At 45.0% G+C, this 26123-nt stretch overlaps 1 protein-coding gene across 1 annotated transcript in view; it reads left to right on the forward strand.

Annotated features, from left to right (window-relative positions):
* The window catches only part of LOC134965143 (mucin-2-like), a 41554-nt gene that overhangs the window by 8893 nt on the left and 6538 nt on the right, over positions 1-26123 (forward strand). The window contains exons 3-4 of the mRNA XM_063941668.1: positions 6443-6471; positions 6522-14885. Coding sequence (XP_063797738.1) covers positions 6443-6471; positions 6522-14885 — 8393 coding nt within the window. The remainder of the gene's footprint in view (positions 1-6442; positions 6472-6521; positions 14886-26123) is intronic.

The raw sequence follows: 26123 nt of genomic DNA on the forward strand, positions 1-26123 counted from the left end.
GCAGGCCACTACTCCCCGCATCCTGGGTCGCAGCGGCTGCATGTGACGTCATGGCACCAACCGCGGCCCGCCCCCGCAATGGTCCGGACATGCCTGCATTCTCCAGACCGCGCCCCGCCAACATCCTCTGCCTGTCAATCAGGCAGAGGCGATCGCAGCCCTGAGTTGCTTTTAGCATGTCACTGGGCTCCTGGGGTGCGCAAGCACACTCCGCATAGGGCTTTAGACTGCAATCGCTGCCGCGGTCCAGCCTGAATTAGGCCCAAGGTACAACTACTTGCAATCGCTTTGTCACCGCCCAATTCATGCCCCAAATGCCCTGTTTCATTGGAAGCCTGATCTGCCCAATTTCAGTCTGGCTAAGAATAGGAGAGACATATATATATAAATGCATGACTTCACATCTGCACTAGAGATGTGCACCGGAAATTTTTCGGGTTTTGTGTTTTGGTTTTGGGTTCGGTTCCGTGGCCGTGTTTTGGGTTCGAACGCGTTTTGGCAAAACCTCACCGAATTTTTTTTGTCGGATTCGGGTGTGTTTTGGATTCGGGTGTTTTTTTTCAAAAAACCCTAAAAAACAGCTTAAATTATAGAATTTGGGGGTCATTTTGATCCCAAAGTATTATTAACCTCAATAACCATAATTTCCACTCATTTTCAGTCTATTCTGAACACCTCACACCTCACAATATTATTTTTAGTCCTAAAATTTGCACCGAGGTCGCTGGATGACTAAGCTCAGCGACCCAAGTGGCCGACACAAACACCTGGCCCATCTAGGAGTGGCACTGCAGTGTCACGCAGGATGGCCCTTCCAAAAAACACTCCCCAAACAGCACATGACGCAAAGAAAAATGAAAGAAAAAAGAGGTGCAAGATGGAATTGTCCTTGGGCCCTCCCACCCACCCTTATGTTGTATAAACAGGACATGCACACTTTAACCAACCCATCATTTCAGTGACAGGGTCTGCCACACGACTGTGACTGAAATGACGGGTTGGTTTGGACCCCCACCAAAAAAGAAGCAATTAATCTCTCCTTGCACAAACTGGCTCTACAGAGGCAAGATGTCCACCTCATCATCATCCTCCGATTCATCACCGTGTACATCCCCCTCCTCACAGATTATCAATTCGTCCCCACTGGAATCCACCATCACAGCTCCCTGTGTACTTTGTGGAGGCAATTGCTGCTGGTGAATGTCTCCACGGAGGAATTGATTATAATTCATTTTAATGAACATCATCTTCTCCACATTTTCTGGAAGTAACCTCGTACGCCGATTGCTGACAAGGTGAGCGGCGGCACAAAACACTCTTTCGGAGTACACACTTGTGGGAGGGCAACTTAGGTAGAATAAAGCCAGTTTGTGCAAGGGCCTCCAAATTGCCTCTTTTTCCTGCCAGTATACGTACGGACTGTCTGACGTGCCTACTTGGATGCGGTCACTCATATAATCCTCCACCATTCTTTCAATGGAGAGAGAATCATATGCAGTGCCAGTAGACGACATGTCCGTAATTGTTGGCAGGTCCTTCAATCCGGACCAGATGTCAGCATCAGCAGTCGCTCCAGACTGCCCTGCATCACCGCCAGCGGGTGGGCTCGGAATTCTGAGCCTTTTCCTCGCACCCCCAGTTGCGGGAGAATGTGAAGGAGGAGATGTTGACAGGTCGCGTTCCGCTTGACTTGACAATTTTCTCACCAGCAGTTCTTTGAACCCCTGCAGACTTGTGACTGCCGGAAAGAGAGATCCAAGGTAGGTTTTAAATCTAGGATCGAGCACGGTGGCCAAAATGTAGTGCTCTGATTTCAACAGATTGACCACCCGTGAATCCTTGTTAAGCGAATTAAGGGCTCCATCCACAAGTCCCACATGCCTAGCGGAATCGCTCAGTGTTAGCTCCTCCTTCAATGTCTCCAGCTTCTTCTGCAAAAGCCTGATGAGGGGAATGACCTGACTCAGGCTGGCAGTGTCTGAACTGACTTCACGTGTGGCAAGTTCAAAAGGTTGCAGAACCTTGCACAACGTTGAAATCATTCTCCACTGCGCTTGAGACAGGTGCATTCCACCTCCTATATCGTGGTCAGTTGTATAGGCTTGAATGGCCTTTTGCTGCTCCTCCAACCTCTGAAGCATATAGAGGGTTGAATTCCACCTCGTTACCACTTCTTGCTTCAGATGATGGCAGGGCAGGTTCAGGCGTTTTTGGTGTTGCTCCAGTCTTCTGTACGTGGTGCCTGTACGCCGAAAGTGTCCCGCAATTCTTCTGGCCACCGACAGCATCTCTTGCACGCCCCTGTCGTTTTTTAAATAATTCTGCACCACCAAATTCAAGGTATGTGCAAAACATGGGACGTGCTGGAATTTGCCCAGATTTAATGCACACACAATATTGCTGGCGTTGTCCGATGCCACAAATCCACAGGAGAGTCCAATTGGGGTAAGCCATTCTGCGATGATCTTCCTCAGTTGCCGTAAGAGGTTTTCAGCTGTGTGCGTATTCTGGAAAGCGGTGATACAAAGCGTAGCCTGCCTAGGAAAGAGTTGGCGTTTGTGAGATGCTGCTACTGGTGCCGCCGCTGCTGTTCTTGCGGCGGGAGTCAATACATCTACCCAGTGGGCTGTCACAGTCATATAGTCCTGAGTCTGCCCTGCTGCACTTGTCCACATGTCCGTGGTTAAGTGGACATTGGGTACAACTGCATTTTTTAGGACACTGGTGAGTCTTTTTCTGAGGTCTGTGTACATTTTCGGTATCGCCTGCCTAGAGAAATGGAACCTAGATGGTATTTGGTACCGGGGACACAGTACCTCAAACAAGTCTATAGTTGGCTCTGCAGTAATGATGGATACCGGAACCACGTTTCTCACCGCCCAGGATGCCAAGGCCTCAGTTATCCGCTTTGCAGCAGGATGACTGCTGTGATATTTCATCTTCCTCGCAAAGGAAGGTTGGACAGTCAATTGCATGGTGGAAGTAGTAAAAGTCGTCTTACGACTTCCCCTCTGGGATGACCATCGACTCCCAAGGAAATTGACACTGAGGGAGTTGGTGGGGTGGTTTGCGTGAGCTTGGTTACAAGAGGAAGGGATTTACTGGTCAGTGGACTGCTTCCGCTGTCGCCCAAAGTTTTTGAACTTGTCACTGACTTATGATGAATGCGCTGCAGGTGACGTATAAGGGAGGATGTTCCGAGGTGGTTAACGTCCTTACCCCTGCTTATTACAGCTTGACAAAGGCAACACACGGCTTGACACCTGTTGTCCGCATTTCTGTTGAAATATTTCCACACTGAAGAGCTGATTTTTTTGGTATTTTCACCAGGCATGTCAATGGCCATATTCCTCCCACGGACAACAGGTGTCTCCCCGGGTGCCTGACTTAAACAAACCACCTCACCATCAGAATCCTCCTTGTCAATTTCCTCCCCAGCCCCAGCAACACCCATATCCTCCTCATCCTGGTGTACTTCAACACTGACATCTTCAATCTGACTATCAGGAACTGGACTGCGGGTGCTCCTTCCAGCACTTGCAGGGGGCGTGCAAATGGTGGAAGGCGCATGCTCTTCACGTCCAGTGTTGGGAAGGTCAGGCATCGCAACCGACACAATTGGACTCTCCTTGTGGATTTGTGATTTCGAAGAACGCACAGTTCTTTGCTGTGCTTTTGCCAGCTTAAGTCTTTTCATTTTTCTAGCGAGAGGCTGAGTGCTTCCATCCTCATGTGAAGCTGAACCACTAGCCATGAACATAGGCCAGGGCCTCAGCCGTTCCTTGCCACTCCGTGTGGTAAATGGCATATTGGCAAGTTTACGCTTCTCCTCCGACGATTTTATTTTAGATTTTTGAGTCCTTTTTTTACTGATATTTTGTGTTTTGGATTTTACATGCTCTGTACTATGACATTGGGCATCGGCCTTGGCAGACGACGTTGATGGAATTTCATCGTCTCGGCCATGACTAGTGGCAGCAGCTTCAGCACGAGGTGGAAGTGGATCTTGATCTTTCCCTATTTTTGGAACCTCAACATTTTTGTTCTCCATATTTTAATAGGCACAACTAAAAGGCACCTTAGGTAAACAATGGAGATGGATGGATACTAGTATACTTATGGATGACGAGTGACTGACGACACAGAGGTAGCTACAGCCGTGGACTACCGTACTGCGTCTGCTAGTATAGAGATGATAATGATATAAAAAATATATATATCACTACTGCAGGTATATATAATATAATGACGGACCTGCTGGACACTGTCAGCAGACTCCTAAACTACTAGTATGAAGAAGATAGAAAAATAAACCCCACTACAGGTAGGTATACAATTATGGACGAGCACTGAAGACACAGAGGTAGCTACAGCCGTGGACTACCGTACTGCGTCTGCTAGTATAGAGATTATAATGATATAAAATATATATATATCAGTACTGCAGGTATATATAATATAATGACGGACCTGCTGGACACTGTCAGCAGACTCCTAAACAACTAGTATGAAGAAGATTGAAAAATAAACCCCACCACAGGTAGGTATACAATTATGGACGAGCACTGACGACACAGAGGTAGCTACAGCCGTGGACTACCGTACTGCGTCTGCTAGTATAGAGATGATAATGATATAAAAAATATATATATATCACTACTGCAGGTATATATAATATAATGACGGACCTGCTGGACACTGTCAGCAGACTCCTAAACTACTAGTATGAAGAAGATAGAAAAAAAAACCCCACCACAGGTAGGTATACAATTATAGACGAGCACTGACGACACAGAGGTAGCTACAGCCGTGGACTACCGTACTGCGTCTGCTAGTATAGAGATGATAATGATATAAAAAATATATATATATCACTACTGCAGGTATATATAATATAATGACGGACCTGCTGGACACTGTCAGCAGACTCCTAAACTACTAGTATGAAGAAGATAGAAAAAAAAACCCACCACAGGTAGGTATACAATTATGGACGAGCACTGACGACACAGAGGTAGCTACAGCCGTGGACTACCGTACTGCGTCTGCTAGTATAGAGATTATAATGATATAAAATATATATATATATATATCAGTACTGCAGGTATATATAATATAATGACGGACCTGCTGGACACTGTCAGCAGACTCCTAAACTACTAGTATGAAGAAGATAGAAAAAAAAAACCCACCACAGGTAGGTATACAATTATGGACGAGCACTGACGACACAGAGGTAGCTACAGCCGTGGACTACCGTACTGCGTCTGCTAGTATAGAGATGATAATGATATAAAAAATATATATATATCACTACTGCAGGTATATATAATATAATGACGGACCTGCTGGACACTGTCAGCAGACTCCTAAACTACTAGTATGAAGAAGATAGAAAAATAAACCCCACCACAGGTAGGTATACAATTATGGACGAGCACTGACGACACAGAGGTAGCCACAGCCGTGGACTACCGTACTGCGTCTGCTAATATAGAGATGATAAAGATGATAGAGATGAACAAAAAAAATATAACACTACTGCAGGTAAATATTTATATAATATAATGAATGACGGACCTGCTGGACACTGTCAGCAGAATGCGTTTATAGAATAAAAAAAAAAAACACCACAGGAGTGTTTAACTTTTTCATGCAGACAATATACTGGTGGTCACTGGTCAGTCACACTGGCAGCAAAAGTGTGCACTGTACTCCTGCTATAACTGCACCCCAGTCTCCCCCACAATTCAGCTGTGTGAGCAGTGAGCACTCAGCACAGTCAGATATACATAGATGATATTATCATGCAGCACACTGAGGCTGAGCACAGATATGGTATGTGACTGTGTATCGTTTTTTTTCAGGCAGAGAACGGATTATATTAAATAATAAATAAAACTGGTGGTGGTCACTAGTAACTATCAGCAAAACTCTGCACTCTGAGTACTCCTAATGCTCCCCAAAATTACTAAGTTAGTAGTAAATCAACTCAAGTGTCTCTATCTATTCTAACGGAGAGGACGCCAGCCACGTCCTCTCCCTATCAATCTCAATGCACGTGTGAAAATGGCGGCGACGCGCGGCTCTTTATATAGAATCCGAGTCTCGCGATAGAATACGAGCCTCGCGAGAATCCGACAGCGGGATGATGACGTTCGGGCGCGCTCGGGTTAACCGAGCAAGGCGGGAAGATCCGAGTCTGCCTCGGACCCGTGTAAAAAGGCTGAAGTTCGGGGGGGTTCGGATTCCGAGGAACCGAACCCGCTCATCTCTAATCTGCACATGCTCTTTATGTAAAAATTCACTGTTTGTTCACGTGATCGGAGATCCGACCTACTCAGAACCAGCCCCCAAATATAGAAAAGGTCCGGCATGATGACTCTTCATCTCAGGCTTTGTAGCATTACCATGACATTGTGTTTGTCTTACTACGTAACAGGGCACTCAGTGATGGGGGAATGCAGGATGGTCTGATATAATGAAAAAAACTAAAAGGATGAATATTTTATCTTTCTTAGGGTCCATATCAACAAATGGCACCACAGTAAACACGTCGGAACTGGATTCAAGCACGATGGAATCTGTAACTGCTGAATCCACTACAACTTTTAATATAAACACAACAAATACAAAAATACCCACAATAAACAATCTTAATACTACACAGTTACCTACCACCAGTGCTCTTCCTACTACACAGTTACCTACCACCAGCACTCTTCCTACTACACAATTACCCACCACCACCACCACACTTCCTATAACACAAATACCCACCACCAGTGCTCTTCCTACTACACAATTACCCACCACCACCAGTGCTCTTCCTACTACACAATTACCCACCACCACCAGTGCTCTTCCTACTACACAATTACTTACTATCAGCACTCTTCCTACTACACAATTACCCACCACCACCAGCACCATCACTCTTCCTACTACACAATTACCCACCACCACCACTACTCTTCCTACTACACAACTACCCACCACCACCAGTCTTCCTACTACACAATTACCCACCACCACCACTCTTCCTACTACACAATTACCCACCACCACCACACTTCCTACTACACAAATACCCACCACCAGTGCTCTTCCTACTACACAATTACCCACCACCACTAGCACTCTTCCTACTACACGATTACCCACCACCACAAGCACCACCACCACTCTTCCTACTACACAATTACCTACCACCACCAGCACTCTTCCTACTACACAAATACCCACCACCAGTGCTCTTCCTACTACACAATTACCCACTATCAGCACTCTTCCTACTACACAATTACCCACAACCAGCACCATCACTCTTCCTACTACACAATTACCCACCACCACCACTCTTCCTACTACACAATTACCCACCACCATCACTACTCTTCCTACTACACAAATACCCACCACAACCACCACTCTTCCTACTACACAATTACCCACCACCACCACCACTCTTCCTACTACACAATTACCCACCACCACCAGCAATCTTCCTACTACACAATTACCCACCAGCACTCTTCCTACTACACAATTACCCACCAGCACTCTTCCTACTACACAATTACACACCACCACCACCCTTCCTACTACACAAATACCCACCACCAGTGCTCTTCCTACTACACAATTACCCACCACCAGCACTCTTCCTACTACACAATTACCCACCACCACCAGCACTCTTCCTACTACACAAATACCCACTACCAGTGCTCTTCCTACTACACAATTACCCACTATCAGCACTCTTCCTACTACACAATTACCCACCACCACCAGCACCACTCTTCCTACTACACAATTACCCACCACCACCACTACTCTTCCTACTACACAAATACCCACCACCACCACCACTCTTCCTACTACACAATTACCCACCACCACCACTCTTCCTACTACACAATTACCCACCACCACCACACTTCCTACTACACAAATACCCACCACCAGTGCTCTTCCTACTACACAATTACCCACCACCACTAGCACTCTTCCTACTACACAATTATCCACCACCATAAGCACCACCACCACTCTTCCTACTACACAATTACCTACCACCACCAGCACTCTTCCTACTACACAAATACCCACCACCAGTGCTCTTCCTACTACACAATTACGCACTATCAGCACTCTTCCTACTACACAATTAAACACCACCACCACCAGCACCATCACTCTTCCTACTACACAATTACCCACCACCACCACTCTTCCTACTACACAATTACCCACCACCATCACTACTCTTCCTACTACACAAGTACCCACCACCACCACCACCACCACTCTTCCTACTACACAATTACCCACCACCACCACCACCGCTCTTCCTACTACACAATTACCCACCACCACCAGCACTCTTCCTACTACACAATTACCCACCACCACCACTCTTCCTACTACACAATTACCCACCACCATCACTACTCTTCCTACTACACAAACACCCACCACCACTCTTCCTACTACACAATTACCCACCACCACCACCACCACTCTTCCTACTACACAATTACCCAGCACCACCAGCACTCTTCCTACTACACAATTACCCACCATTACCACCACTCTTCCTACTACACAATTACCCACCAGCACTCTTCCTACTACACAATTACCCACCAGCACTCTTCCTACTACACAATTACACACCACCACCACCACCACACTTCCTACTACACAAATACCCACCACCAGTGCTCTTCCTACTACACAATTACCCACAACCAGCACTCTTCCTACTACACAATTACCCACCACCACCAGCACTCTTTCTACTACACAAATACCCACCACCAGTGCTCTTCCTACTACAAAATTACCCACTATCAGCACTCTTCCTACTACACAATTACCCACCACCACCACCAGCACCATCACTCTTCCTACTACACAATTACCCACCACCACCACCACTCTTCCTACTACACAATTATCCACCACCACTACTCTTCCTACTACACAATTACCCACCACCACCACTCTTCCTACTACACAATTACCCTCCACCACCACACTTCCTACTACACAAATACCCACCACCAGTGCTCTTCCTACTACACAATTACCCACCACCACTAGCACTCTTCCTACTGCACAATTATCCACCACCATAAGCACCACCACCACTCTTCCTACTACACAATTACATACCACCACCAGCACTCTTCCTACTACACAAATACCCACCACCAGTGCTCTTCCTACTACACAATTACCCACTATCAGCACTCTTCCTACTACACAATTAAACACCACTACCACCAGCACCATCACTCTTCCTACTACACAATTACCCACCACCACCACTCTTCCTACTACACAATTACCCACCACCATCACTACTCTTCCTACTACACAAGTACCCACCACCACCACCACCACTCTTCCTACTACACAATTACCCACCACCACCACCACCGCTCTTCCTACTACACAATTACCCACCACCACCAGCACTCTTCCTACTACACAATTACCCACCACCACCACTCTTCCTACTACACAATTACCCACCACCATCACTGCTCTTCCTACTACACAAATACCCACCACCACTCTTCCTACTACACAATTACCCACCACCACCACCACCACCACTCTTCCTACTACACAATTACCCAGCACCACCAGCACTCTTCCTACTACACAATTACCCACCACTACCACCACTCTTCCTACTACACAATTACCCACCAGCACTCTTCCTACTACACAATTACCCACCAGCACTCTTCCTACTACACAATTACACACCACCACCACCACCACCACACTTCCTACTACACAAATACCCACCACCAGTGCTCTTCCTACTACACAATTACCCACAACCAGCACTCTTCCTACTACACAATTACCCACCACCACCAGCACTCTTTCTACTACACAAATACCCACCACCAGTGCTCTTCCTACTACAAAATTACCCACTATCAGCACTCTTCCTACTACACAATTACCCACCACCACCACCAGCACCATCACTCTTCCTACTACACAATTACCCACCACCACCACCACTCTTCCTACTACACAATTATCCACCACCACTACTCTTCCTACTACACAAATACCCACCACCACTCTTCCTACTACACAATTACCCACCACCACCACTCTTCCTACTACACAATTACCCACCACCACCACACTTCCTACTACACAAATACCCACCACCAGTGCTCTTCCTACTACACAATTACCCACCACCACTAGCACTCTTCCTACTACACAATTACCCACCACCACAAGCACCACCACCACTCTTCCTACTACACAATTACCTACCACCAGTAGCACTCTTCCTACTACACAAATACCCACCACCAGTGCTCTTCCTACTTCACAATTACCCACTATCAGCACTCTTCCTACTACACAATTACCCACCACCACCACCAGCACCATCACTCTTCCTACTACACAATTACCCACCACCAGTACTCTTCCTACTACACAATTACCCACCACCATCACTACTCTTCCTACTACACAAATACCCACCACCACTCTTCCTACTACACAATTACCCACCACCACCACTCTTCCTACTACACAATTACCCACCACCACCAGCACTCTTCCTACTACACAATTACCCACCACCATCACTACTCTTCCTACTACACAAATACCCACCACCACTCTTCCTACTACACAATTACCCACCACCACCACTCTTCCTACTACACAATTACCCACCACCACCAGCACTCTTCCTACTACACAATTACCCACCACCATCACTACTCTTCCTACTACACAAATACCCACCACCACTCTTCCTACTACACAATTACCCACCACCACCACCACCACCACTCTTCCTACTACACAATTACCCTCTACCACCAGCACTCTTCCTACTACACAATTACCCACCACTACCACCACTCTTCCTACTACACAATTACCCAACAGCACTCTTCCTACTACACAATTACACACCACCACCACCACCACCACACTTCCTACTACACAAATACACACCACCAGTGCTCTTCCTACTACACAATTACCCACCACCAGCACTCTTCCTACTACACAATTACCCACCACCACCAGCACTCTTCCTACTACACAATTACCCACCACCACCACCACCACACTTCCTACTACACAAATACCCATCTCCACCACCACCACTCTTCCTACTACACATTTACCCACCAGCACTATCACTTTTCCTACTACACAATTACCCACCACCACTCTTCCTACTACACAATTACCCAACACCACCAGCACTCTTCCTACTACACAGTTACCTATTACCAACACCACCAGCACTCTTCCTACTACACAGTTACCTACCACCAGCACTCTTCCTACTACACAATTACCCACCACCACCAGCACACTTTATACTACACAGTTACCTACCACCAGCACCACCAGCACTCTTCTTACTACACAATTACCTACTACCTTCACTCTTCCTACTACACAGCTACATACCACCAGCACTCTTCCTACTACACAATTACCAACCACCACCAGCACTCTTCCTATTACACAGTTACATACCACCAGCACCACCAGTGCTCTTCCTACTACACAGTTACATACCACCAGTGTTCTTCCTACTACACAGTTACCCACCACCAGTGCTCTTCCTTCTACACAGTTACCCATCACCACCACCACCACCACACTTCCTACTACACAATTACCCACCACCACCATACTCCCTACTACACAATTACCCACCATCAGCAGCACTCTTTCTATGACACAATTATCCACCACCACCACCACCACTCTTCCTACTACACAATCACCGACCACCAGTACTCTTCCTACTACACAATTACCCACCACCAGCATTCTTCCTACTACACAATTACCCACCACCACCACTTTTCTAACTACACAATTACCCACCACCGCCACTCTTCTTACTACAAAGGTTCCTTCCACCAGTGCTCTTCCTACTACACAATTACCCACCACCAGCACTCTTCCTACTACACAATTACCCACCACCACCAGCACTCTTCCTACTACACAAATACCCACCACCAGTGCTCTTCCTACTACACAATTACCCACCACCACTAGCACTCTTCCTACTACACAATTACCCACCACCACAAGCACCACCACCACTCTTCCTACTACACAATTACCTACCACCAGCAGCACTCTTCCTACTACACAAATACCCACCACCAGTGCTCTTCCTACTTCACAATTACCCACTATCAGCACTCTTCCTACTACACAATTACCCACCACCACCACCAGCGCCATCACTCTTCCTACTACACAATTACCCACCACCAGTACTCTTCCTACTACACAATTACCCACCACCATCACTACTCTTCCTACTACACAAATACCCACCACCACTCTTCCTACTACACAATTACCCACCACCACCACTCTTCCTACTACACAATTACCCACCACCACCAGCACTCTTCCTACTACACAATTACCCACCACCATCACTACTCTTCCTACTACACAAATACCCACCACCACTCTTCCTACTACACAATTACCCACCACCACCACTCTTCCTACTACACAATTACCCACCACCACCAGCACTCTTCCTACTACACAATTACCCACCACCATCACTACTCTTCCTACTACACAAATACCCACCACCACTCTTCCTACTACACAATTACCCACCACCACCACCACTCTTCCTACTACACAATTACCCTCTACCACCAGCACTCTTCCTACTACACAATTATCCACCACTACCACCACTCTTCCTACTACACAATTACCCACCAGCACTTTTCCTACTACACAATTACCCAACAGCACTCTTCCTACTACACAATTACACACCACCACCACCACACTTCTTACTACACAAATACACACCACCAGTGCTCTTCCTACTACACAATTACCCACCACCAGCACTCTTCCTACTACACAATTACCCACCACCACCAGCACTCTTCCTACTACACAATTACCCACCACCACCACCACCACTCTTCCTACTACACAAATACCCATCTCCACCACCACCACTCTTCCAACTACACATTTACCCACCAGCACTATCACTTTTCCTACTGCACAATTACCCACCACCACTCTTCCTACTACACAATTACCCAACACCACCAGCACTCTTCCTACTACACAGTTACCTATTACCAACACCACCAGCACTCTTCCTACTACACAGTTACCTACCACCAGCACTCTTCCTACTACACAATTACCCACCACCACCAGCACACTTTATACTACACAGTTACCTACCACCAGCACCACCAGCACTCTTCTTACTACACAATTACCTACTACCTTCACTCTTCCTACTACACAGCTACATACCACCAGCACTCTTCCTACTACACAATTACCAACCACCACCAGCACTCTTCCTATTACACAATTACATACCACCAGCACCACCAGTGCTCTTCCTACTACACAGTTACATACCACCAGTGTTCTTCCTACTACACAGTTACCCGCCACCAGTGCTCTTCCTTCTACACAGTTACCCATCACCACCACCACCACACTTCCTACTACACAAATACCCATCTCCACCACCACCACCACTCTTCCTACTACACATTTACCCACCAGCACTATCACTTTTCCTACTACACAATTACCCACCACCACTCTTCCTACTACACAATTACCCAACACCACCAGCACTCTTCCTACTACACAGTTACCTATTACCAACACCACCAGCACTCTTCCTACTACACAGTTACCTACCACCAGCACTCTTCCTACTACACAATTACCCACCACCACCAGCACACTTTATACTACACAGTTACCTACCACCAGCACCACCAGCACTCTTCTTACTACACAATTACCTACTACCAGCACTCTTCCTACTACACAGCTACATACCACCAGCACTCTTCCTACTACACAATTACCAACCACCACCAGCACTCTTCCTATTACACAGTTACATACCACCAGCACCACCAGTGCTCTTCCTACTACACAGTTACATACCACCAGTGTTCTTCCTACTACACAGTTACCCACCATCAGTGCTCTTTCTTCTACACAGTTACCCATCACCACCACCACCACACTTCCTACTACACAATTACCCACCACCACCATACTCCCTACTACACAATTACCCACCATCAGCAGCACTCTTTCTTTGACACAATTATCCACCACCACCACTCTTCCTACTACACAATCACCGACCACCAGTACTCTTCCTACTACACAATTACCCACCACCAGCACTCTTCCTACTACACAATTACCCACCACCACCACTTTTCTAACTACACAATTACCCACCACCGCCACTCTTCTTACTACAAAGTTTCCTTCCACCAGTGTTCTTCCTACTACACAGTTACTCACCACCACCACCACTCTACTTACTACACAATTACCGACCACCACCATCACTCTTCCTAATACACAGTTACTTACCACCGGCGTTCTTCCTACTACACAGTTACCTACAACCAGCAATCTTCCTACTACACAGTTACCTTCCACCAGCACTCTTTTTACTACACAGTTAATCACCATCACCACTACTCTTCCTACTACACAGTTACTCACCACTACCACTGTTCCTACTACACAATTACCCATCACCACCACCACTCTTCCTACTACACTGTTACCTACTACCAGTGCTCTTCCTACTACACAGCTACCTACCACCAGCAATCTTCCTACTGCACAGCTACCTACCATCAGCAATCTTCCTACTACACAGTTACCTACCACCAGCGATCTTTCTACTATACAGTTACCTACCACCAGCAATCTACCTACTACACAGTTACCTACAACCAGTGCTGATCCTACTACGCAGTTCTACCGCATTACCACATCAACTACTGATAAGCATGGTACGTCTTGTAGGTTTTTTGTTTTTTAACAAGTGTGTTCTTTATTTATTAGCAGAATAAATGCATTGCTGTAGACTTCTAAAGTTTTGACTATTTGCAAACTTATAATGCACCAATATATTTAAAGTTAGGAATAGAGGAAAGCTAGCTCAATTATGATTGCAGCATTTAAATACTTTGATATACACCACAATTTCGTGTTCTCATACATCAGGCACATACTGTGGATGCTGCCTTGCAGATGTGTATACAATATATGCAGCACTCAAACTGCACAAAATGCTCCTATTTGGAGATACACAAACACATACACACATATATATATATATATATATATATATATATTTTTTTTTTTTTTTTATATATATATATATATTTTTGTTTTTTATTGATCTCTATCGACAAGGGATCCGCTCTGTGTAGAAGCTTGCCCTACTTGTTTATATTAGTACTATTATCTTGGTTAATTGACATAAAGACTAACTGATAGATATATATATATATATATATATATATATATATATAAAGAACAATAAAATAAAAACATCAGTAGTAATCAATAAGAGCGCACTAAGGGATTATATTATTTTATATATATATATGAACAAACAATACGTTTTACCTTCATCCCGTTCTATACTGTGGCTGCGCCTCAAAAAACCCTCCCACTAGCAGAGGGTCAGAAAAGACAACAGATAAAAACAGTATTATGAGGGCGCTCAATATGAATATTTACCAAACCTTTGACCAAGAGAAGGCTAATCTCAAGAGCAAATTATTTAATAAATTTGTCATAAAACAGAATTCAATAAAACAATTCCACATCAACCATCATACAGTTCAATCAATTTTGGATGGTGACTTTCATATAACCCAACGCATTTCGTCCTCTACGGACTTCATCAGGGGTGTGGACTTCCGCTGGATTTTTTAAAATACAAATGGAGGAAAAAGAGGAAAGTAAAGAATACATAAAAGATTTCAATGAGTTACAGCAAAATAAATATTTGAAACACGGTATAATAGATATTTATATAATCATATTATGCATTAAAAGGAACTATTCAATACATCCACTAAACTTTTATAGTTTCATAACCAACATCAGATTCATTATTTTTAGTACATTGAAGGAATAACATGCCTCTCCATTGGCACAAAAACAGGCACACCAATATTAGAATTCTGAATAGTGTTATATGTTAGAAGCAAAAGGACAACAAACCTTTGTTAATAGATTTGTGATTTATATACATTTCTATTTTTTATTTATTTATTTATCTTTACATTAATTCCATCATGTGCTTACTTACATGTCAGTTTCCAACAAGGTGATCAAACACACGTGATTCTGGGATTGTCCCTTTAAATAACCTATATATACTGTACATAGGGTGACCATTATTTCTGTCATATTGATAAGCCTAAAAACTATCTTAATATAATAAAATTTAGTTTACTTACTCCAGTATTGAGACTGGTGGATAAACCACCTAGAGATAATAGTTCCAATTCCTAGCGTGGAATCTGTTATTATATACTCCCGCTACTAAGGAATATCATCAAAAACTTCTTCCCATATACTGGTACAGTTCCTACTATAAAGCCTATAAGTGAAATTAATAATCAGCATCTAGTAGTAATATTGTGCACTTAATTTATTAAATAATGAGTGAGACTTACTTAATAATTATGTGAGACTTACTTAAATATTGATTTAGTGAAATTTAGTTTAATCAAAGGAGAGTGAAACTTACTTAATATTGAGTTCGTGAATCTCAATCCATATGGAAGTATTTCAGGGAATCACAAAATTTTTCCAACTGTAAAAATGAATTATTATCCAATCAATATTGATGATAGTTTATAAAGGGGTTAAAATCTAAGTGATATAATAAACTTACTGAAAAAGTTTATAAGAATATTATAATTGAAGTGATAAAATAAACTTACTAGGAGAGATCCGTCCTTGTGTATGCTCCTTCCTTCCAAAAAAGCAAGTGACCCAGGGAGAAATTTACCCACCTATTTATACCACTAAGGTATGACATAATTTCCTCTCATTAGGGGCAAATTGGTCCAATTAACCTAATGGAATCTAATTTTGGATATGTGTACTCTTCTCTACACTAATGAAATGTAATGAGCCTCCAATTAGTGTACAAGTGTCCCTTTTGTTTATAAATGTATCCCTTTTATTTTAGGAGCTTAATTAATGACAGGATGACATAATTTCCTCCCTGCGTTCCAACACGTTTCTAGGTGGAACGCACGGGCCATCGGCCATCATTTTGGGCTCATGCGCTGTGAGGATGCTTAGCGTTCCACTGCTGGTTTCAGTGGAGCGCATCGTGGTCACCTTGCGGGCACACAAAGGATGGACATTGAGGCACTGTTGAGGCGGCTGGTGAGAGGGGGAGCTGGCGAGATGGGAGGTTAAGTTGCCTTGTAGTCCAGGTCCCGTAATCTACCGCCGATGACCCATGCGTTCCACCTAGAAACGTGTTGGAACGCAGGGAGGAAATTATGTCATCCTGTCATTAATTAAGCTCCTAAAATAAAAGGGATACATTTATAAACAAAAGGGACACTTGTACACTAATTGGAGGCTCATTACGTTTCATTATTGTAGAGAAGAGTACACATATCCAAAATTAGGTTTCATTAGGTTAATTGGACCAATTTGCCCCTAATGAGAGGAAATGATGTCATACCTTAGTGGTATAAATAGGTCGGTAAATTTCTCCCTGGGTCACTTGCTTTTTTGGAAGGAAGAAGCACACACAAGGACGGATCTCTCCTAGTAAATTTATTATATCACTTCAATTATAATATTCTTATAAACTTTTTCAGTAAGTTTATTATATCACTTAGATTTTAATACCTTTATAAACTATCATCAATATTGATTGGATAATAATTCATTTTTATAGTTGGAAACATTTTGTGATTCCCTGAAATACTTCCATATGGATTGAGATTCACGAACTCAATATTAAGTAAGTTTCACTCTCCTTTGACTGAACTAAATTTCACTAATTCAATATTTAAGTAAGTCTCACATATTTATTAAGTAAGTCTCACTCATTATTGAATAAATTAAGTGCGCAATATCACTACTAGATACTGATTATTAATTTAACTTATAGGCTCTATAGTAGGAACTGTACCAGTATATTGGAAGAAGTTTTGATGATATTCCTTAGTAGCGGGAGTATATAATAACAGATTCCACGCTAGGAATTGGAACTATTATCACTAGGTGGTTTATCCACCAGTCTCAATACTGGAGTAAGTAAACTAAATTTTATTATAATAAGACAGTTTTTAGGCTTATCAATATGCCAGAAATAATGGTCACCCTATGTATATATAGGTTATTTAAAGGGACAATCCCATAATCACGTGCTTTTGATCACCTTGTTGGAAATTGACATGTAAGTAAGCACATGATGGAATTAATGTAAAGATAAATAAATAAATAAAAAATAGAAATATATATAAATCACAAATCTATTCACAAAGGTTTGTTGTCCTTATGCTTTTAATATATAACACTATTTAGGATTCTAATATTGGTGTGCCTGTTTTTGTGCCAATGGAGAGGCATGTTATTCCTTCAATGTACTAAAAACAATGAATCTGATGTCAGTTATAAAACTATAAAAGTTTAGTGGATGTATTGAATAGTTCCTTTTTATGCATATGATTATATAAATATCTATTATACCGTGTTTTAAATATTTATTTTGCTGTAACTCATTGAAATCTTTTATGTATTCTTTACTTTCTTCTTTTTCCTCCATTTGTATTTTAAAAAACCAGCGGAAGTCCACACCCCTGATGAAGTCCGTTGAGGACGAAACGTGTTGGGTTATATGAAAGTCACCATCCAAAATTGATTGAACTGTATGATGGTTGATGTGGGACTGTTTTAATGAATTCTGTTTTTTGACAAATTTATTAAATAATTTGCTCTTAAGATTTGCCTTCCCTTGGTCAAAAGTTTGGTAATTATTCATATCGAGCACCCTCATAATATACTATATATATATATATATATATATATATATATTTCTCTAACGTCCTAAGTGGATGCTGGGGACTCCGTAAGGACCATGGGGAATAGCGGCTCCGCAGGAGACTGGGCACATCTAAAGAAAGCTTTAGGACTATCTGGTGTGCACTGGCTCCTCCCCTTATGACCCTCCTCCAATCCTCAGTTAGATCTCTGTGCCCGAACGAGAAGGGTGCACACTAGGGGCTCTCCTGAGCTTCTTAGTGAAAGTTTTAGTTTAGGTTTTTTATTTTCAGTGAGACCTGCTGGCAACAGGCTCACTGCATCGAGGGACTAAGGGGAGAAGAAGCGAACTCACCTGCGTGCAGAGTGGATTGGGCTTCTTAGGCTACTGGACATTAGCTCCAGAGGGACGATCACAGGCCCAGCTTGGATGGGTCCCAGAGCCGCGCCGCCGGCCCCCTTACAGAGCCAGAAGGCAGAAGAGGTCCGGAAAATCGGCGGCAGAAGACGTCCTGTCTTCAACAAGGTAGCGCACAGCACTGCAGCTGTGCGCCATTGCTCTCAGCACACTTCACACTTCGGTCACTGAGGGTGCAGGGCGCTGGGTGGGGGCGCCCTGAGACGCAATAAAAACACCTTGGATGGCAAAAAAAATGCATCACATATAGCTCCTGGGCTATATGGATGCATTTAACCCCTGCCAAAATACATAGAAAAACGGGGGATAAGGCCGCCGATAAGGGGGCGGAGCCTATCTCCTCAGCACACTGGCGCCATTTTCCCTCACAGCTCCGTTGGAGGGAAGCTCCCTGTCTCTCCCCTGCAGTCACTACACTACAGAAAGGGTTAAAAAAGAGAGGGGCGCACTAATTAGGCGCAGTATTAACTATACAGCAGCTATAAGGGGAAAAACACTTATATAAAGTTATCCCTGTATATATATAGCGCTCTGGGGTGTGCTGGCAAACTCTCCCTCTGTCTCCCCAAAGGGCTAGTGGGGTCCTGTCCTCTATCAGAGCATTCCCTGTGTGTGTGCTGTATGTCGGTACTTTTGTGTCGACATGTATGAGGAGAAAAATGATGTGGAGACGGAGCAGATTGCCTGTAATAGTGATGTCACCCCCTAGGGGGTCGACACCTGTGTGGATGAACTGTTGGAAGGAATTACGTGACAGTGTCAGCTCTGTATAAAAGACAGTGGTTGACATGAGACAGCCGGCTACTCAGCTTGTGCCTGTCCAGACGTCTCATAGGCCGTCAGGGGCTTTAAAGCGCCCGTTACCTCAGGTGGCAGATATAGACGCCGACACGGATACTGACTCCAGTGTCGACGGTGAAGAGACGAATGTGACTTCCAGTAGGGCCACACGTTACATGATTGAGGCAATGAAAAATGTTTTACACATTTCTGATAATACGAGTACCACCAAAAAAAAAGGGGTATTATGTTCGGTGAGGAAAAACTACCTGTAGTTTTCCTGAATCTGAGAAATTAAATGAGGTGTGTGATGATGCGTGGGTTTCCCCCGATAACAACTGATAATTTCTAAATGTTATTGGCATTATATCCTTTCCCGCCAGAGGTTAGGGTGCGTTGGGAAACACCCCCTAGGGTGGATAAAGCGCTCACACGCTTGTAAGGGCTCTACCTTCGCCTGAGATGGCCGCCCTTAAGGATCCTGCTGATAGAAAGCAGGAGGGTATCCTAAAAGGTATTTACACACATACTGGTGTTATACTGCGACCAGCAATCGCCTCAGCCTGGATGTGCAGTGCTGGGTTGGCGTGGTCGGATTCCCTGACTGAAAATATTGATACCCTAGATAGGGACAGTATATTTTTGCCTATAGAGCATTTAAAAGATCCATTTCTATATATGCGTGATGCACAGCGGAATAATTGCCGACTGGCATCAAGTCTAAACGCGTTGTCCATTTCTACCAGTAGAGGGTTATGGACACGTCAGTGGTCAGGTGATGCGTATTCCAAACGGCATTTGGAAGTACTGCTTTATTAAGAGGAGTTATTTGGGGTCGGTCTTTCAGACCTGGTGGCCACGGCAACAGCTGGGAATTCCACGTTTGTACCCCAGGTCGCCTCTCAACATGAGAAGACGCCGTATTATCAGGCGCAGTCTTTTCGTGGACAAGCGGGCAAAATGTTCCTCATTTCTGCCCCGTGACAGAGGGAGAGGAAAAAGGCTGCAGAAATCAGCCAGTTCCCAGGAACAGAAACCCTCTCCCGCCTCTGCCAAGCCCTCAGTATACGCTGGGGCTTTACAAGCAGAATCAGGCACGGTGGGGGGCCCGTCTCAATGAATTTCAGCGCGCAGTGGGCTCACTCGCAAGTAGACCCCTGGATCCTTCAGGTGATATCTCAGGGGTACAAATTAGAATTCGAGACTTCTCCCCCTTGCCGTTTCCTAAAGTCGGCTTTACCGATGTCTCCTTCTGACAGGGAGACAGTTTTGGAAGCCATTCACAAGCTGTATTCCCAGCAGGTGATAATCAAGATACCCCTCCTGCAACAGAGAACGGGGTATTATTCCACACTGTTGTGGTACCGAAGCCAGACGGCTCGGTGAGACCGATTCTAAATCTAAAATCTTTGAACACTTACATACAGAGGTTCAAATTCAAGATTGAGTCACTCAGAGCAGTGATTGCGAACCTGGAAGAAGGGGACTACATGATGTCTCGGGACATCAAGGATGCTTACCTTCATGTCAAAATTTACCCTTCTCACCAAGGGTACCTCAGGTTTATGGTACAGAACTGTCACTATCAGTTCAGACGCTGCCGTATGGATGGTCCACGGCACCCCGGGTCTTTACCAAGGTAATGGCCGAAATAATGATATTCCTTCGAAGGAAGTGAATTTTAGTTATCCCTTACTTGGACAATTCCCTGATAAGGGTAAGATCCAGGGAACAGTTGGAGGTCGGTGGAGCACTATCTCAGGTAGTGTTGCGGCAGCACGATTGGATTCTCAATATTCCAAAATCGCACCTGGTTCCGACGACGTGTCTTCTGTTCCTAGGGATGATCCTGGACACAGTCCAGAAAAAGGTGTTTCTCCCGGAGGAGAAAGCCAGGGAGTTATCCGAGCTAGTCAGGAACCTCCTAAAACCGAGCCAAGTCTCAGTGCATCAATGCACAAGGGTTCTGAGTAAAATGGTGGCTTCCTACGAAGCAATCCCATTCGGCAGATTCCACGCAAGAACTTTCCAGTGGGACCTGCTGGACAATTGGTCCGGGTCGCATCTTCAGATGCATCAGCGGATAACCCTGTCACCAAGGACAAGGGTGTCCCTCCTGTGGTGGTTGCAGAGTGCTCATCTTCTAGAGGGCCGCAGATTAGGCATTCAGGACTGGGTCCTGGTGACCACGGATGCCAGCCTGCGAGGCTGGGGAGCAGTCACACAGGGAAGGAATATCCAGGGCTTATGGTCAAGCCTGGAGACATCACTTCACATAAATATCCTGAAGCTAAGGGACATTTACAATGCTCTAAGCTTAGCAAGACCTCTGCTTCAAGGTCAGCCGGTGTTGATCCAGTCGGACAACATCACGGCAGTCACCCACGTAAACAGACAGGGTGGCACAAGAAGCAGGAGGGCAATGGCAGAAGCTGCAAGGATTCTTCGCTGGGCGGAAAATCATGTGATAGCACTGTCAGCAGTATTCATTCCGGGAGTGGACAACTGGGAAGCAGACTTCCTCAGCACGACCTCCACCCGGGAGAGTGGGGACTTCACCCAGAAGTCTTCCACATGATTAAAAACTCGACAGGTATTGCGCCAGGTCCAGGGACCCTCAGGCAATAAGCTGTAGACGCTCTGGTAACACCGTGGGTGTACCAGTCAGGGTATGTGTTCCTTCCTCTGCCTCTCATACCCAAGGTACTGAGATTGATAAGATGGAGAGGAGTAAACACTATATTCGTGGTTCCGGATTGGCCAAGAAGGACTTGGTAACCGGAACTTCAAGAGATGCTCACGGAGGATCCGTGGCCTCTACCTCTAAGAAGGGACCTGCTCCAGCAAGGACCCTGTCTGTTCCAAGACTTACCGCGGCTGCGTTTGACGGCATGGCAGTTGAACGCCGGATCCTGAAGGAAAAAATGCATTCCGGATGAAGTCATCCCTATCCTGATCAAAGCCAGGAAGGATGTAACCGCAAAAACATTATCACCGCAATTGGCGAAAATATGTTGCGTGGTGCGAGGCCAGTAAGGCCCGACGGAGGAAATTCAACTGGGTCGATTCCTACATTTCCTGCAAACAGGAGTGTCTATGGGCCTGAAATTGGGGTCCATTAAGGTTCAAATTTCGGCCCTGTCAATTTTCTTCCAAAAAAAAAAAAAGAACTAGCTTCAGTCCCTGAAGTTCAGACGTTTGTAAAAGGGGTACTGCATATACAGCCTCCTTTTGTGCCTCCAGTGGCACTTTGGGATCTCAATGTAGTTTTGGGTTCCAAAAGTCACATTGGTTTGAACCACTTAAATCTGTGGAGTTAAAATATCTCACATGAAAAGTGGTCATGCTGTTGGCCCTGGCCTGGGCCAGGCGCGTGTCAGAATTGGCGGCTTTATCCTGAAAAAGCCCTTATCTGATTTTCCATTCGGACAGGGCGGAATTGAGGACTCGTCCTCAGTTTCTCCCCAAGGTGGTTTCAGCGTTTCACCTGAACCAACCTATTTGTGGTGCCTGCGGCTACTAGGGACTTGGAGGCCTCCAAGTTGCTAGACGTTGTCAGTGCCCTGAAAATATATGTTTCCAGGACGGCTGGAGTCAGGAAGTCTGCCTCGCTGTTTATCCTGTATGCACCCAACAAGCTGGGTGCTCCTGCTTCTAAGCAGACTATTGCTCGTTGGATTTGTAGTACAATTCAGCTTGCACATTCTGTGGCAGGCCTGCCACAGCCAAAAATCTGTAAATGCCCACTCCACAAGGAAGGTGGGCTCATCTTGGGCGGCTGCCCGAGGGGTCTCGGCTTTACAACTTTGCCGAGCAGCTACTTGGTCAGGAGCAAATACGTTTGTAAAATTCTACAAAATTGATATCCTGGCTGAGGAGGACCTGGAGTTCTCTCATTTGGTGCTGCAGAGTCATCCGCACTCTCCCGCCCGTTTGGGAGCTTTGGTATAATCCCCATGGTCCTTACGGAGTCCCCAGCATCCACTTAGGACGTTAGAGAAAATAAGAATTTACTTACCGATAATTCTATTTCTCATAGTCCGTAGTGGATGCTGGGCGCCCATCCCAAGTGCGGATTGTCTGCAATACTTGTACATAGTTATTGTTACAAAAATCGGGTTATTATTGTTGTGAGCCATCTTTCAGAGGCTCCTCTGTTATCATGCTGTTAACTGGGTTCAGATCACAGGTTATACGGTGTGATTGGTGTGGCTGGTATGAGTCTTACCCGGGATTCAAAATCCTTCCTTATTGTGTACGCTCGTCCGGGCACAGTATCCTAACTGAGACTTGGAGGAGGGTCATAGGGGGAGGAGCCAGTGCACACCAGATAGTCCTAAAGCTTTCTTTAGATGTGCCCGGTCTCCTGCGGAGCCGCTATTCCCCATGGTCCTTACGGAGTCCCCAGCATCCACTACGGACTATGAGAAATAGAATTATCGGTAAGTAAATTCTTATTATATATATATATATATATATATATATATAAGAAGTCCTAGTGCACTACCCAGTGATGATCAGGTATAGTGATACAAAAATATTATGTGATATCTTATATCCAAAATGTTTCCAGAAGTGGTCACAAGAACAGGAATATCTGCCTTTTTAAATATAGCTCCAGGATATAAAATTAAATAAACAGGACCTCATAGTGTAATCGCTAGTGGCTTCCATTTGAATGCACGTGGCTCTTATTCACTACAGTATAGCGTGCACATGCTATCCCACGACCTGTGTCTGGTGATGCAAACGCATTGCAGCATCTCTCTCTCTCTCTATCTATCTATATATATATATATATATATATATATGTATTGTGACAGGAATCACATAAACTTCCCCAGTTTCGTTTTTACTTAGTTAGGCAGGACAGCACGGGGATCTTTCAGCATAGCAGTGCAGGTTTACATTAGTACAAGGTCATAGCAGTATACGCAGAGCTGGCTCTACTACAGTATAAGGCAGCTTTAGATGGCTACCTGAGGGCGCCGGCCACCTGAGGGTGCCACTGAAATTATCTGGCTAAAACTTGTCTCTGTATGTGGCCTCTTCCTTTTACACTGTGCTGGCTACTGCTGCTCTGGGTCTAGGGCAGGGGTGGGCAATTATTTCAGCTGGGGGGCCGCTTAACACTTCCAGCGAATATTCGAGGGCCACACACAAAATACTCAAAAAGAGTCCCCTTTTTACACATTACGGCAGACAGCGTGCCCTTTTTTACACAATACGGCAGACAGCGTCCCTCTTTTTACACATTACGGTAGACAGCGTCCCTCTTTTTACACATTACGGCAGACAGCGTGCCCTTTTTTACACATTACGGCAGACAGCGTCCCTCTTTTTACACATTACGGCAGACAGCGTCCCTCTTTTTACACATTACGGCAGACAGCGTCCCTCTTTTTACACATTACGGCAGACAGCGTGCCCTTTTTTACACATTACGGCAGACAGCGTCCCTCTTTTTACACATTACGGCAGACAGCGTCCCTCTTTTTACACATTACGGCAGACAGCGTCCCTCTTTTTACACATTACGGCAGACAGCGTGCCCTTTTTTACACATTACGGCAGACAGCGTCCCTCTTTTTACACATTACGGCAGACAGCGTCCCCTTTTTACACATTACGGCAGACAGTGTGCTCTTTTTACACATTACGGCAGACATCGTCCCCCTTTTTTACACATTACGGCAGACAGTATCCCCTTTTTACACATTACGGCAGACAGCATCCCCCATTTTTACACATTAAGGCAGACAGTCCCTACCCCCCTTTCCTCCCCTCCCCTAAACCCATATTGCAGTTTTTAACTCCCCTCCCTCCCCACCACTAAACCTATATGGCAGCTTAAGCACTGATCCAGGGGTTGGCTGGACAGGGGGTTTACCTGTTTGTCACTGTGGCAAACGATCCCCGCTGTCCGAAGATCCGCGCTGCTGCTGGCCGGAGTCACCACTGATGTGGCCTCTCCTGCTCCGGCTCGCTGCCCGCCGCTTCTCCTCACTGGCCACCGCTT

This window comes from Pseudophryne corroboree, chromosome 10, assembly GCF_028390025.1.
Source record: "Pseudophryne corroboree isolate aPseCor3 chromosome 10, aPseCor3.hap2, whole genome shotgun sequence".
Taxonomy (NCBI): Eukaryota; Metazoa; Chordata; class Amphibia; order Anura; family Myobatrachidae; genus Pseudophryne; species Pseudophryne corroboree.